Source organism: Lontra canadensis, unplaced genomic scaffold, assembly GCF_010015895.1.
Source record: "Lontra canadensis isolate GAN:19392208 unplaced genomic scaffold, GSC_riverotter_1.0 scaffold41, whole genome shotgun sequence".
NCBI classification, from domain to species: domain Eukaryota; kingdom Metazoa; phylum Chordata; class Mammalia; order Carnivora; family Mustelidae; genus Lontra; species Lontra canadensis.
In genome coordinates, this window is record NW_022631035.1 from 15,937,413 (window position 1) to 15,952,765 (window position 15,353).

The 15,353-nt window shown below is 37.1% G+C and overlaps 1 protein-coding gene across 1 annotated transcript in view; it reads right to left on the reverse strand.

Moving 5' to 3' along the window:
• Positions 1 to 247: 247 nt before the first annotated feature.
• Positions 248 to 15,353, reverse strand: part of EFCAB13 (EF-hand calcium binding domain 13) — a 217,963-nt gene continuing 202,857 nt past the window's right edge. Inside the window, exons 45-52 of the mRNA XM_032871038.1 lie at positions 11,249 to 11,353; positions 10,619 to 10,672; positions 5,062 to 5,166; positions 3,203 to 3,256; positions 1,970 to 2,074; positions 1,343 to 1,396; positions 880 to 984; positions 248 to 264 (exon numbers count right to left, since the gene is read on the reverse strand). Of these exons, the coding sequence (XP_032726929.1) occupies positions 248 to 264; positions 880 to 984; positions 1,343 to 1,396; positions 1,970 to 2,074; positions 3,203 to 3,256; positions 5,062 to 5,166; positions 10,619 to 10,672; positions 11,249 to 11,353 (599 nt within the window). The remainder of the gene's footprint in view (positions 265 to 879; positions 985 to 1,342; positions 1,397 to 1,969; positions 2,075 to 3,202; positions 3,257 to 5,061; positions 5,167 to 10,618; positions 10,673 to 11,248; positions 11,354 to 15,353) is intronic.

Below are 15,353 nucleotides of genomic sequence, written 5' to 3' on the forward strand. Positions count from 1 at the left end.
TATTCTGTCAGATCTTCACGTTCCTTTTCTGTGAGTTCAATTCCCAGGTTTTCCAGCACATTATCTAGGTTATTGGCTTTAACCATTCCTCCTTGAGAAACAAACAGGAAAGAATCATGAAGAAAAAATATTACATGATTTCACAAGATTAGTATATATGTAAATTTTTTATATCACATGCATTTAATTTGACAAAAAGTAAAGAGAAACGTATAACTTATTTATATTAGTGAACTGGTGTAAAAGGTTAGCGCAGCAAATCTCCTATAATGAGATCAAGAACAACTTAGATAAAAATATTCTCAGGTTGGGGGTGCTTGCCGGCTCAAGCAGTAGACTATGTGACTCGATCTTGGGGTCATGAGTTCAAGCCCCACCATGGACACTGAGGTTATGCAAAAAAATATTTTGAGGTTGAAGCATTACTGGTGGCAGGCTGTGATTATGTATTTAAAGGTATTCTTCGTACTATCAAGGAATAGTCATCTGTTCAAAGAGAGCCCAAAAGAATATCAATGGTAGGATTGTCCCCATGGGGAATACAGAGAAAATACTGTGTATGTCTGTCCCCAAAAGAAAGTCAAGGCATCCGCTGAGAGGGATAGTTCAAGTTTCAGATCATCAATGTTCTGCTTTTGCAATACACAAAAAACGTATTGAAGGTTAAAAGATTACAAATGTGGATTCATGTGCTCTCAGAGGGAAGAGCGTGTCATGCACAACACATTCACCACAAAATTCTGCAAGGAATGCTGCTGACTGTCATTATTCCAAAGGTCTGGGATGGCAGACCAGCCACCTGCAGGAGACTTTCTCATCAAATAGTAAGCAGCAAAACCTGCAACCTTTCCTCTCTGCCTTCCTACTTCCCCTTCTTACCTCTTTTTCCAAGGACCGATAGGAAGAGGAAGTAAAAACGTATCTCGGCCACAATGCCATGCTTCTTTTCTACATTTGTTGTTGCTGCTGTTCTTGCTAACTGGGCTTTGAGTAAGAATGTTTTATAGAAAATAACTTGATTCATGCAATAAATGATATAAAAGATCACTCCAAATTCCTTTGTGGTGTTGTTGTTGGGCCAATCCCTGGAAAGACTGCCTATGATATTATCTACATTATTTGTTGTATAAAGCAGATTTCAGATCCATTCAAGAGAGAATGGATTCCTTGCAATGCTATAGCGTGGTTGATTAGGTAAAAGTACTGTGTGGTGAATGTAAGGAAATAAAAGATCTAAACATAGGAATGTAGACAGGATTCAGAACCTGATGGTAAATATGTCTGTGCTGGTATTTGTGTTGACATGTAGCAGACTCTCCTGCTAACCAAGGTTCTTAAGTACCTTTTAATGACTTCACCCCATCCAACAATCTGTTCTGATACACCTTTCCAGCAGCTATTAGAAAACAGAGAAAGCACAGTTTATATCTGAAGCAAAAGAACATGGACAGTCACAGCATTATTGGGCAATTGGGCAATTCCAGTCAGAAAGCTTTTTACTCTGCCTGGGAAGTCTGTTCCATCTTTGCATCAAATGAAAATTATTTTGGGACTAAGAGTATGGTCTGCTGACAAAAATGTATACAGTGTTGAGCAATCAAGAAGACTGATGGAAAGAATACTGTGCAGAAAAAAAAAATCACTAGTTCTCTGGGTCCTTTTCCTGTTTTTTTTTTTTCCCCTATTCTCTCACTCCCCTCAATTTCCTTCGTTTCCCTTCCTATCCTTTGGCCCTCTCATGAGAGGGTAATAGTAGCCTTATTATAGTCTTCATCAGCTCTGACGGCAAAATCTCAGTGCAAGAAATTGGTGACCCCTAGGTTTAATCTGTATGTCAGTGAACTTACTTTTTAAAAATCATTTTCAGTATTTTATAGAAGAAATAAAGACACAACACTGTAGAACAGCCTACAATGACCCCCAGAACCCAGCTCCCTAGAAAGGCTACCCTGGCCCTCATACGGCTCACCGTCAATTGACACAATTTGTTTCAGCTTCACAAATTCCTCCTTGGTGAGCTCAATCCCCATGTTTCGCAGAACTTCTAGTAGGTCATTGGCATCAATCTTTTTTCCTTTCAAAAGACAGGAACATCAGTGCTTGACAATTTGGAATCTAATGATTCCAAATAATGACAAAATGATCACTTTCAACTTGGAAGTAGTGAATGGGTAAAATGAGACACATACAACTACACAGAATTACAGGGAAACCACAAACAGAATACAGGTCCTTAATGTCATAAAAGGAATACTCCAGGGGCACCTGGGTGGCTCAGTGGGTTAAGCATCTGCCTTTAGCTCAGGTCATGATCTCAGGGTTCTGGAATCAAGCCCTGCATCTGAGCTCTCCACTCATAGGCGAATCTGCTTCTTCTCCCACAGCCCCCTCCAACCTGCTCATGCTTTGTCTTTATCTCTTTTTCAAACAAACAACTAAAATCTCAAAAAAAAAAAAAAGGAATATCTCAGCAATGGATTTGTGTGCATCTAATGCAGCAGAGTGTAAGTTTGCTTTACTTGGCCCGCAAATTAGAATAATGGAAATAATATAAATTTTTATTTTTGGCAGGGGAACTTAGAATTATGGGGAGAGTCTAAATTATATGAATTTTCTCTTTATATACCTGTCTAGGTATGAGGTTTTTTGAACATTGGTGAGGTAAATTATATTACTGCCTTACTAAAAACATTTCTGCCAAATTTCTTTTTTTTTTAAGATTTATTTATGTATTTGACAGAGATTACAAGTATCTGCCAAATTTCTTATCAAAATACAGAATTTTAATTGTATTTTAAAATTTTAAGTTGTGCAGATAAGTACAGTATAGGATTCTCAAAATAAGTATTTGATGAAATATAATATAAAGATAAAATATTACAGTTTGGGCAAGTTGAAATGATATTTTTAAGATGATACAATTTTTTTTTGTTTTTAGTTCCCATTAGTTAGCATATATTGTAATATTAGACTCTGGTACACAATATAGTGATTTGTCACTTCCATGCAACACCCTGGGCTCATCACAACAAGTACACTCCTTAGTCCCCATCACCTATTTCATCCATCCCTCTGCCTTCCTCCCTTCTGGTAACCATCAGTATGTTCTCTATAGTGTAGAGTCTGTTTCTTGGTTTGCCTTTCTGTTTTTTTTCCATTTTTTTAACAAAATAGTACAATTTTATAGTAACTTGCCACTCACCAGAAAAAGCATTCAATGCGTCCATTAACTTTTTCATTTTAATCTTCCCATTATCTGTTAAGAAACACATGTAATTCAAACACAGATGTAACACAGACACTCATTAGTGATATGAAATCTTAAGAATAAGACAGTTTAATTATATTCTAATATTTTATCATATATTCATCTCTACCATGAGCCAGAAGTTCTAAAATATTACTAGAGCTTTAATTCATTGGGTTGTAGGAAATTAAACGTCTGACAGTTAAGGATGAGATATAAAATTAAATCACATTTTCTGTAGAGTCTGCTTCATGATTCCTATGCATTTGAAAACTCTCTACTGTTTACTTCAAGCACAAAGAATAGGATTTACAATTTGTGTCTGCTATATATTAATGTTGGTATTTGGCTGTTCTAATGATCTCTGTATGTAATAAGCTGATACTTAGCAGTTCTTGACTTTTCTTTGATAGAGTTTCTTACTCCTTTATTCTATGTAAGTAAAAAAACCAGGAAAACACCTCAGTGATTAGCTTGAGGTAATTTTAAATGTAGAGATTCTGTATATTTTTAAATGTATACTATTAACATTAAAAACATTAACATGAAATCATATTACAAAGATAGAATTAACTCAGAAATTTAGGATACTATAGAATCTCAGATTTACTTTTCTTTATTAGACAAAAAACAACTAAGACATTGCATTTGCATAAAATATTATTTTTTAATTGTAGATGACAAATATTTAAATAGAAGCTTCATGTTATTTTTGTTCTTTATTTTCTTTTGGCTCTAAAAATATAGAGCGGGCTATTCATTTTTTTAAAATTTGTTCAGATATAATTTACATAGCAAGCAATCAAATCATTTAAAGTATACAAATGGAACATTTTCAGGATATGCACAGAATCCTGCAACTATCACCACAACCTAATTTCAGAACATTTTCATCATCACAAAGAGAAACTTCATTAGAAAACAAATAAAACAAAACAAAAACCATACCATTAGTTTGCAGTTCCTACCTACTGCCCCAGCCTCAATAATAGGCAATCACTAATCTGTGTCAGGGAAAATGTCAGGAACGACTACTAAGTGTCAATATATTATATGAAGAGATCATTTCTGAAATCCAAACAGAAACACTAATATGTAGTAATACAGATCTAAATGTAGATTTACGTCTATTCTGGACATTTCATATAAATGGAATCATACAACATATCATCTTTTGTGATTGACTTGTTTCACTTAGCATCATATTTTCATTAGTCCACTGCATTTCAGTCCTAATTCAGCTTTAATTGTATCTCAGAGTTTGTTTCTAATTCATCAAGGGAGATGGCCAAGAACAGATGGCCTTTAGATCATGGACTCTGAAATAGGGAGTAGAATATGAGACAGCTTCATAAAAAGGCAAAATTCTCTATATTAGAGCCTGCATGTTTGAAGACCCCTGACTCTGAGAAAGTGAAGAGTGCTATCACATGGCTATGAAATGTGTCTCTCAAGTTAATAATCTCCCACATTTTCTCTTTTATTTTCCTATTGCTTCTGCATTAATCTCCTTCCAGACTATTTTTCATGCTATTTTGTCCCTAATTACTTGTTTTTCCATCACTTTTTATGAGTCGCAATTACAGGATTTTTCTGTGTTTTCAGTATTTCTTTGGATCCAAAATTTAAAAGGCTGATACTACATGTTAATAAAATGACAAGAAATAATATTACTTTATTTTCTTTTTGAGCTCATTCTTAAGTTTCTAATAAATTATCTTCTTACTGGCAAATAAATTTTTTTCAGAGGTGATTTTATAGGAGCTCACACCTCAAGTTGTAATTAGTAGTGCAAAATTTATATGCTTACTCACCATCAACAGGTAGGTTCTTTATCAAATCATTACTTTCCATTCCTGTGAGTTTCATTCCCATGCTTTGCAAAGCAGTGTCTAGTTTGGCACCATCAACAATCCCTCCTTGGGAGAAAGAGAAAAATAAAAGCAAAATTGAATATTAGAATGTGATGAAAGGTATGAATTACTGTGTGTTATAAATATCGGCTACACCTTAAAGAATAAGGTTGACTGTCTATTCAGTTGTATAAAAACTGTCAGTAATAACAGTGAAACTGGAATTTCCTCCACTGAGTTTTTTTTTGGGGGGTGGAGGAATCAATTTCTATAATTAGCTATTAAGGGTTGTGGCACAACTTCAAGACTATTTACAGAAATAGAGAAAATAAAATTCATATGCTGCTGTAGGAAAAGTATTGTATTTGTTTCTTTAACAGAAATTCACAAGGGGGAAGCTTGGGTTGCTCAGTCAGTTAAATGTCTGCCTTTGGCTCAGATTATGGGATCAAGTTCTACACTGGGACTGCTTCTCCCTCTGCCTCTGCCATTTTCTCTCCATCTCACATGAATAAATAAAATATTTTTTAAAAAGTTCACATGGTTCTTTCCTCTGAATACATTTTCCAAAAAATGTCTAATAATTCCTCTCATTTTTTGTTAGTTTATGAATTATAGGGATACAGATTTTTATGATGACATCACTGACACCTGTGTATTTCACCCAGCATTGTTAATAAACAGAACAGATACAATAAAAATATCTTCTATGTTCCTCCTCATTCCCCATCTTTCCCCACCTTTCCCAGGGTGACTTACTGACTTATGTAAGTGTTTATAATGCCCATGCATGTTTTACTGCCATTATGTTAAACAGTCTTGTAGAACTTTTTTTTTAAAGATTTTATTTATTTGAAAGAGAGAGAGAGAGAGAGAGTGAGAAAATGAAAGGGGAGAAGGTCAGAGGGAGAAGCAGGCTCCCTGTGGAGCTGGGAGCCCGATGCGGGACTCAATCCCGGGACTCCAGGACCATGACCTGAGCTGAAGGCAGTTGCTTAAGCAACTGAGCCACCCAGGTGCCCCGGTTTTGCAGAACTTTTAAAGTTTATATAAATCATATCACATTGTGAGTTTCCTTTTGCCACATGCAATTTCATTGAATTCTTGTTTTTTATATTTGTCCATGTTGAAACATGGAACATTTTCATTTATTTTATTTATTCATTTATATTTTTAAAGAGAGCATGAGAACAAGAGCAGTGGGGGGGCACAGAAGGAGAGGGGGAGAGAGAGAATCTCCAGCAGACTCCATGCTCAGCATGAGCCAGATGCGGAGCTTGATCTCATGACCTGAGTAAAACCAAGAGTTGGATGCTTAACCAACTGAGCCAACCAGGCTCCCTTCATTCATTTTAAATACTATTATTCTACTATAATGTTATGCCATCATATACTTACCATTCTCCAATAGATAACACTTAGGTTGTACCCAAATTTTTGTCATTACAAGAAAACATTGCAACATGCATTCTTGTGAATGTCTCTGTTGATGAGGGTAAGAATCTGAATAATATATTTAGGAGTGGATTAGTTGGAGTGGAATACATATATTTTTAATTTCTTGAGATTTTATCCAGTTGCTTTTGAAAGTGCTACTATCAATATTAGCAGTGTACAAGAATTTCCATTACTCCATACTACTTCCATAGCTTAGGGTGGCTTGACTGTTACAATTATGGTACATTTGAGATCTGTGAACTAGTATTTTATTGTTGTTTTAACTTAGACTTCCACAATTACGTGTGAAATGAAATACTTTTTATAAGTGATTGGCCCCGCAGAGATCTCCTCTTTTGTCCAATGTCTGATCTCATATTTGTCCACTTCAATACTAGTTGTTTGGCTTGTTCTTATGGATTCTGGCCTTTCTAATGAGTGTGTAGTGGTATCTCATTATGGTTTAATTTGTACTTCTCTAATGACATAAGATGTAGACATCTTTTCATATGTTTAATTGCCATCTGTGTATCTTCTTCGGTGAGGTTGTTATTCAGCCACAAAAAAGAATGTGATCTTGCCATTTGCATTGACATGGCTGGAGCTACAGAATATAATGATAAGTGAAATCTGTCAGAGAAAATCTTTGGCCTTTTCTTAAATCAAGGGTATTCAGCCTATCGAAGGCATTCTTCATTTCTGTCATAATGGTTTTGATCACTAGCCTTTCTTTTGCTTCTTTCTTAGATTTCCACCTCTCTACTTACACTGTGCATCTGTTTTTGCCTGCTCTCTACTTTATCCATTAGCATATTAATTATAATTGTTTTGAATTCCAACATCCCTGCCAAATTTGAATCTGGTTCTAATGCATGCTCTCTCTTCCATTTGCGTTTTTTACCTTTTACAATTCTTGTGATTTTTTTTTCCATTTTTGTGATTTTTTTTTTTCTTGATAGCTTCACATAATGTACTGGGTAAAAATAACTGCTATGAACAGGTGATCAGGTGATAAGATGTATGGGGAAGGGAAACATACTATAATCCTATGATTAAGTCTCAATTTTTTCACAAGCCTTTGCCTCTGGACTGTGAACATCACATGTGCTATGCCAAAATGTGCTTAAGTTGGGTATCTCCCTTACCCCAGGTCAGTTATGGTCTGATAAAACCTCAGCAATTTAGGCTATGACTAAATAGTTTCTCCTTAGGGCAACCTTTTTATGAAGGTGCATTTCAAAATTGTTTCTCCTCCCCCCCACCCCGCCCACGTGCCAGAAGCTTCTTGAGATTCTTCAATATTCACTGTGAGAACCTGGTTGAGCTCCGAGCGGTAAAACCCACAAAGGCATGGGCACTTCCTCTATGACCCGGTACCCTACAAATTTTTGACTCTTAGACTTGTCCGCACTGATCCTCTAGCAATTCATCAATTACAGTTTAGGTTTTCCTGTCCTGCCACTGGTTCTCAGAGAGGCTTCTGCTCAGTAAGTTGTGGTTTGCATGTCTTTCCTTCCAATTTGGGTGACACAGTTTCCCTGTGACCTCATTTCTCATGTGGATCCAAGAAGAGTTGATTTTTAAATTTGTTTGGCCTTTTGCTTACTGTTAGGACATAGTGGCTTACCATTTCATCTAAGTTAACAAACTTACTGACATGTGGTTATTCATATTATCCCTTATTACCCTGTTAAAGCCAGGTATCTTTTCCTGCTACTTAAAAAAAAAAAAATATATATATATATATACACACACACACATATATATATACATACATACATATATATATGTATATATGAATAATATATATTTATTATTTTAACCATTTCTTCCCAAATCAAAAGTCCCTACTCATTAAACAATACTCCCCATTCCTCCCCACACCCAGCCTCTGTCTCTGTGGATTTAACTACTCTAGGCATCATACATAAATTGAATCAGACAATATTTGTCTTTTTGCGATTGGCTTGTTCATTTAGCAAAATATCTTCCAGGCTCATCCAAAATCTCCTTCTTTTGAAGGTTGATGAACACATAGATTGATTCCATCTTTTGGCTCTTCAATAATGCTGGATATACGCTTTAGGATATACACAATAGTCTAAATGTGTGTGTACCTCCAAAATTCATATGTTGAAAACCAAATGCCCAAAGTGACAGTAAAGGGAGTTGAGGAAAATTGGAAGGGGAGGTGAACCATGAGAGACTATGGACTCTGAAAAACAAATCTGAGGGTTTTAAAGGGGCGGGGGGTGAGAGGTTGGGGAAGCCAGGTGGTGAGTATTAAGGAGAGCACGTATTGCATGGAGCACTGGGTGTGGTGCAAAAACAATGAATACTGTTACGCTGAAAAGAAAAAAAAAAAAAAAAGAAGTGGGTCCTTTAGGAGGGGCTTAGGTCATGAGGGCAGAGCCCTTCTGAAAGAGATTAGTCTTTATAAAAAGTGCCCCAGAGAGATCCTTGCCCCTTGCACCCTGTGAGGATACAATGAGAAGTCGGCAACCTGGAAGAGGGCCCTCACCTGACCATGCTGGCACCTTGATCTTGGACTTCCAGCCTCCAAAACTGTGAGAAATGAATTTCTGTTGTTTATAAGCCATCTAGTCTCTGGCAGTTTGTTAAAGCAGCCTGAGTGAACTAAGACATATACCTAGAAGTGGAATTGCTGAATCATGTAGAAATTTCATTTTTAAGCTTTTGCGGAGCTGCCATACTTGTTTTCATAGTGGCTGTACCACTTCACATGCTCACTGCCAGTGTACAAGGCTTCCATTTTCTCCACATTCTCACCAACACTTGTTATATTCTGTTCCTCTTTTGAAAGGAGACATCTTATGGGGTCTGAGGTGGCATCTCATTGTAGTCCAATACAAGTCTAATTGTTACTCATTTGTGGGTAGTCAGAATGAACCCTGGTTGCATTCTTCGGCGGGGGGTTGTTTTGTTTTGGAATTGTGAATTCCTTATATGATTAAGCAGAGACCTCTTAATTAACATTTAGGATTCATTATGTGCCCTGTATTTTAGGATCCCTGTCTTTCAACAATCACAAAAAAATTACCAACTATTAGGTCTTCAAATCAGCCTTTTCCTTCTTTCTCTCTGTTCGCTCTTTGTACTACTATTGGATAAACTGGCAGATTTCCCACTTTGACCCTCATGTCTCCTACTCCTCCTTCCTATTTGTAATCTTTGTGTCTCTATGCTGGAATCTTGGCAATTTTTTCCGAGTTTTATTCCAGTTATCTAATTAATTCTTTGGTTATCTCTAATCTGTTAATGATACCATTGTGTTTTTTAATTTTTCAGGCTAGGCTTTTCATTTCTTGAAATGTTATTTTGACTCCTTTCAAATCTCCTTTTTCCTGTGGTAGTTTCTATTTCTTTTAAAATTATTCCCATTTTTCTTTTATGAATTTAATCATTTAAAGCATACTTATTTTATAGCCTATCTAAAATATTTGTATTATGGGAAATCTTTTGAGTTCAGTCTTTTTATTGTATATATTGGTATTAATTGGACATAGTTTTTTTTTCATATCTTTTGTAATTTTCTGTTTCAAGATCATTTTAAAAAAGGTTTTATAGGGAAAATCTTACTGACCATGATATGAGAGTGTATTTCTTAAACTCTAGAGTTACTACAATGCTGGTGCTTTTTGTTAATTTTTTTGTGAGTTTCTGGTTCATGCAAATATGAACTGGAACCAATGTGAGCATAGGGCCACTGTCATAAATTTTCAAAGACATTTCTTCATGATCTTAGAGTCTGTGACTATACAGATAAACTTCCTTTTATCTACTTGTGCTGATTAGATAGTTTTCTAGTTTTCCATTTCATTAGGGGTAAAGTTATTCAAAGTCCTACTTTTATGTGGGTTTGCATTTCCATCTTAAGGTTAAAGAATGGTACAGGAGGCCATTTGGTAAGATATATACAGAAAAGATCTTTGGAAAAAACATTAATATGGTTTTGCACACACATACATGGTGGCAGGAATATAAATTAAGTGTGCAAAAGTCTCTTCATCTGCTTTTCAGCTTCAGATTCATCTCCTTTTTCATTATACTTATTACTTACCTTTAAGAGTTTTCAAACCATCCATCACCCTATTTTGGTACACCTTTCCAACAGCTGTAAGGAAGACACAAATCAGACCACACCGATGAGAGATTAAACGAGACATTACGAAAACCTTAATTTTAGAAGACATCATAATTTACCCCAGAAAAGGCCTAATTTAATTTTAAATAACCAAAAAATGTAACAAGTAGAGAAAATTCTGTCTCCTGCTGGAGTTCTACTATGCTGAAACACACACATCTTAATTGTTACTGCTGGAGCTCTACTATGCTGAAACACACACATCTTAATTCTCTATGTCTTCCTTTCATGTCTTCATTTTCCTCCTAGTATTTTCTCATTCTTTTTACTTCCCCATAAATCCCTGTTCATTCTTGAGGATGCCTTCTGACTGGAATCAGAAATTAGAATAGGCACTTCCTTGACTTAATACAAGGTTAATTCTCCCGACTGAAGGGTCCAAAGATACTATAAAGTGACACAGCTGGGATTACTTCTTAAGATAGAACTGCATGATTCCTTCTAATCCTCTTTTTCTTTATAAAATGGGGATAATTCTGGAAGTTTACAAAAAAGAAATACACATCTAAGTTCCTTAAAGTCTACATCATTATTTTAAATGCTCACCATCAACTGGCAGATACTTCTTTAGTTCTAAGCACTCCTTGTCTGTGAGCTCTATCCCAGATTTTTCCAGAATACTTTCAATATCGCTGACATTAACTTCTCCTCCTTCAAAGAAAGAAATGAAAGTACATGAAAAGTTCAAATATGACCTAAATATGAAATATGAATATCCAAATTATGAAAAAATCATTTATTTATTTGGTAGATATTCAACAGCTGTGAACAAAGTAGCAAGAGACCTTTGCGTCATCAGCTATCATGGAAACAGAATTGTTCCCTTAACTCCCAAAATTCAGACTTTACAGAGTAAAGTAATTTAAACAAGACATTAGTGGCTTGGGGATTCTAAGTTATTTAAAATATCACAGATATTTATTTAAAATTCAGTGTCCCTGTTATTCCCTTAATTATGAGAGATGTATCTGATTTTACTTAATATGTTAATCCAGTGTAATATGCATTTGCTTTTGAGAACATTTAATTCTTCTATTACAGAAGTTAAGTAAGTACATTAGTTCAAGTTTGTAGTTTATAAAACATGGGCTCAATCTTTTAAGATGTTTGCAGTATGGATAAGTAGTATTTAAGTAAAGGATATGTAAGTTAGAAAGGAATGGAAGGACTGAGCAATATGTAATGTTCATGGGGCATTAAATATACATGAAGAACCTGTTCACTAAATTTATCTGTTAGACTAAATATATAAGAAGCTCTAAATATTTATGATACTCTAAAATTGCTTGGGACACTAAAAGAAGCACTAAATATTCAAGATATGATAAATATTCATGAGACTCAATATTCAAATGACTTTAATTTGGCAACTCATTGGTGATACCCATTTAGGTCTTATGTGTCCTCTGCTCAAGGAACACAAAACCTATGGCTCTTCAATGGCCTTAATGACAAGCTATAACTATTATCTAGAGGTACTTGACCCTGTGTCTTTCTGAAAGAGCAAGTCTGTATCATTGGCTAGAGCACTTTCTATCTGTGGGCCCATCTGCTTAAACCTCAACCCTGGTCCTCATCACCACATCACCAGCAGAGAAAACTAATGCTGTTGAACAAAGAGAGACACAAAACTTACTATGCACCTTGTGCATCTTAGATTCAGGTAGTATGGTCCTTCCATTCACCATACCCTAAATTTGTTAATTTATTCTGTAATCCCCTTCACTATTTGCTGTGTGTTTTAAATGATTTAATAAACTGTGTGATTCAAACATTTTAACTGTGTTCTTGAGCCTTTTTGTTCTGTGAACTCTAGGTTAACTTGTTGGGTAGTATACTTTGAGGCTATAATTGCAGCAAGTATCTCTTCATGATACTCAGATATTCATACTGAAGTATTGTTTGGAATAAATCCCAGAAAATAAAGAATTTTCTATCAAGGCATTGCACTGAAGTATACAGTGTAAATAATCCAAAGTTAAAATTTCATATCATTTATCATGTAAACAAGGACTACTCAGAGTAAAGGAGGGTGTTAAAAGTAATTAGTTAAGGAGGAGGGGCAAGATGGCAGAGAAGTAGGAGACCCTGTTTTAACTGGTCCCCTAAAGTGAGCTAAATATCTACCAGAACACTCTGAACACCCATGAAATCAGACAAGAGTTTACACTTCTGGATCTCTACGGGGGCAGAAGATACCAGTGGAGAGGTAAAGTGGAGTGGGAATGCTCAGACTGATACCAGAGAATAAACAGAAGGGGGAGGGAGCCACCGGAAGTGACCCATTGGAAAGTATTACCCCAATACAAAAGTGTCCTGTGATTGGGGACCAGTATTAACTAGGAGTCTGATTAAAAGCACTCCAAAAAGAGCAAAAGATCTTAAGGGGCAACCCATGGGATCCGCTGGTCACTGGCATGGGTCTAAGCCCACATGATAAGATGGTCACCACTGGTGACCACCCATGACAGAGTGTGTCTCATGGGGCCCTCAGCCCGTGGTCCCTGAGCCCGGGGTATTCTGCTGCTTGCACCACCGCTTGGGCTGGGTGCATTCCCGCCCCCACATGGGACAGCCCAGTGTGAACTCCAGTTGGGATCCCTAGGCCCGCAGACTTCTGCAACCTGTATGACTGCAGGGTCTGAGCGCATCTAGCCCCCAACTGAGAGAACCCAGCATGATCTCCAGTCAGGGTTCCTCAGCCTGCAGACCTCCATGACCTGCATGGCTGTGGGGTCTGAGCACACCTGGTGTGGGCCTGGACCCCAGACAGCAGTCCCAGCAAAGGCAGCCACCAGAAGCAGACTCTCTGGACCAATATCGCTCGTGGTTTTAGTGCCACGGGGGTGCAGAGACAAGTGGGGGCTTTGTGTGACCTCTGGGATGATGGCTGGGGTGCACACCGCCTGTGGGAGGTTGCACTGTTCAGCGCAGTTTGCGGGGGGTGGGAGGGGTCTGTCTGTGTGTTCTGGACCACCCAGAGGGGAACATCTGAGGCTTTTCTCTGAGGCGGAGGTCTGGGTGCAGACAGATTCTTTGCTCTGACCCTCTGAAAAGCCGCAAAAAGCCACCAAAGAACAAAAATCCCCGAAGAACAAAAGGCTGAAAAACCAGTTTCCACAGAGCCCAGCCCCTTCATAGGGGGAAGGGGGACTCAACCCAAGCAAGATTGACCGGAAAACAATGCAGCAGGCCCTCCCCTAGAAGACAAGCCAAAAGAACAAGAAGGCAACCACCACAGGGTCCCCATAAAACTGTAAAACCCCAACATCAGGGGAAAACAATATATTAAGCTCCCAGGTGCACCTTGCCTGGATCGTGGTTGATATATTCAGCTATACATCCCCTCAACCACCTCTCACCAAAATGACTAAGAGGAGGAACACCCAACAGAGGAAAAATTCAGAGACTGTGCCCTCTGCCATAGAACTATTGGATATGGACATAAACAGTATGTCAGAAAAGGAATTCAGGGTAACAATTATCCAGGCAATGGCTAGGTTGGAGAAGGCCATTAGTGGCAACATAGAATCTGTAAGGGCAGAAGTGAGAGCCAATCTGGCAGAAGTTAAAAATGCTATCGATGAGATCCAATCTAATCTAAATACTCTAACAGCTAGGGTAACCAAGGCAGAAAGTCGAATTAGTGACATAGAAGACAAACTGATAGAAAAGAAGGACCAGGAGGAGGCCTGGAACAAAGAGCCTAGAAGCCATAAAAACAGAATTAAGGAAATAAATGATGCCATGAAACATTCCAAGAAGAAATAATACCTATTCTTCTAAAGCTGTTTCAAAAAATAGAAACAGAAGGAAAACTTCCAGACCCTTTCTATGAAGCCAGCATTACCCTGATCGCCAAACCAGGCAAAGACCCCATCAAAAAGGAGAATTTCAGACCAAATCCCTGAATAATATGGATGCCAAGATTCTCAATAAGATCCTAGCTAATAGGATCCAACAGTACATTAAAAAGATAATCCACCATGACCAGGTGGGATTTATCCCTGGGATGAAAAGGTGGTTCAACATTTGCAAATCAATCAATGTAACAGAACAAATCAATAAGAGAGATGAACCACATGGTCCTCTCAATTGATGCAGAAAAAGCATTTGACAAAATACTGCATCCATTCCTGATTAAAATGCTTCAAAGTATAGGGATAGAGGGAACATTCTTCAACTTCATAAAATCTATCTATGAAAAACCCACAGCAAATATCATTCTCAATGAGAAAAGCTGACAGCCTTCCCTTTGAGATCAGGAACACGACAAGGATGCCCACTCTCTCCACTGTTGTTCAACATAGTACTAGAAGTCCTAGCAACAGCAATCAGACAACAAAAAGAAATAGAAGGCATTCAAATGGCAAAGAAGTCAAACTCTCTCTCTTCGCAGATGACATGATACTTTATATGGAAAACCCAAAATACTCTACCCCCAATCTACTAGAACTCATATAACAATTCAGTAATGTGGCAGGATACAAAATCAATGCACAGAAGTCAGTTGCTTTCTTATACACTAACAATGAAAAAATAGAAAGGGAAATTAGAGAATCGATTCCATTTACTACAGCACCAAGAACCATAAGATACCTTGGAATAAACCTAACCAAAGAGGTAAAGGATCTGTACTCGAGGAACTACA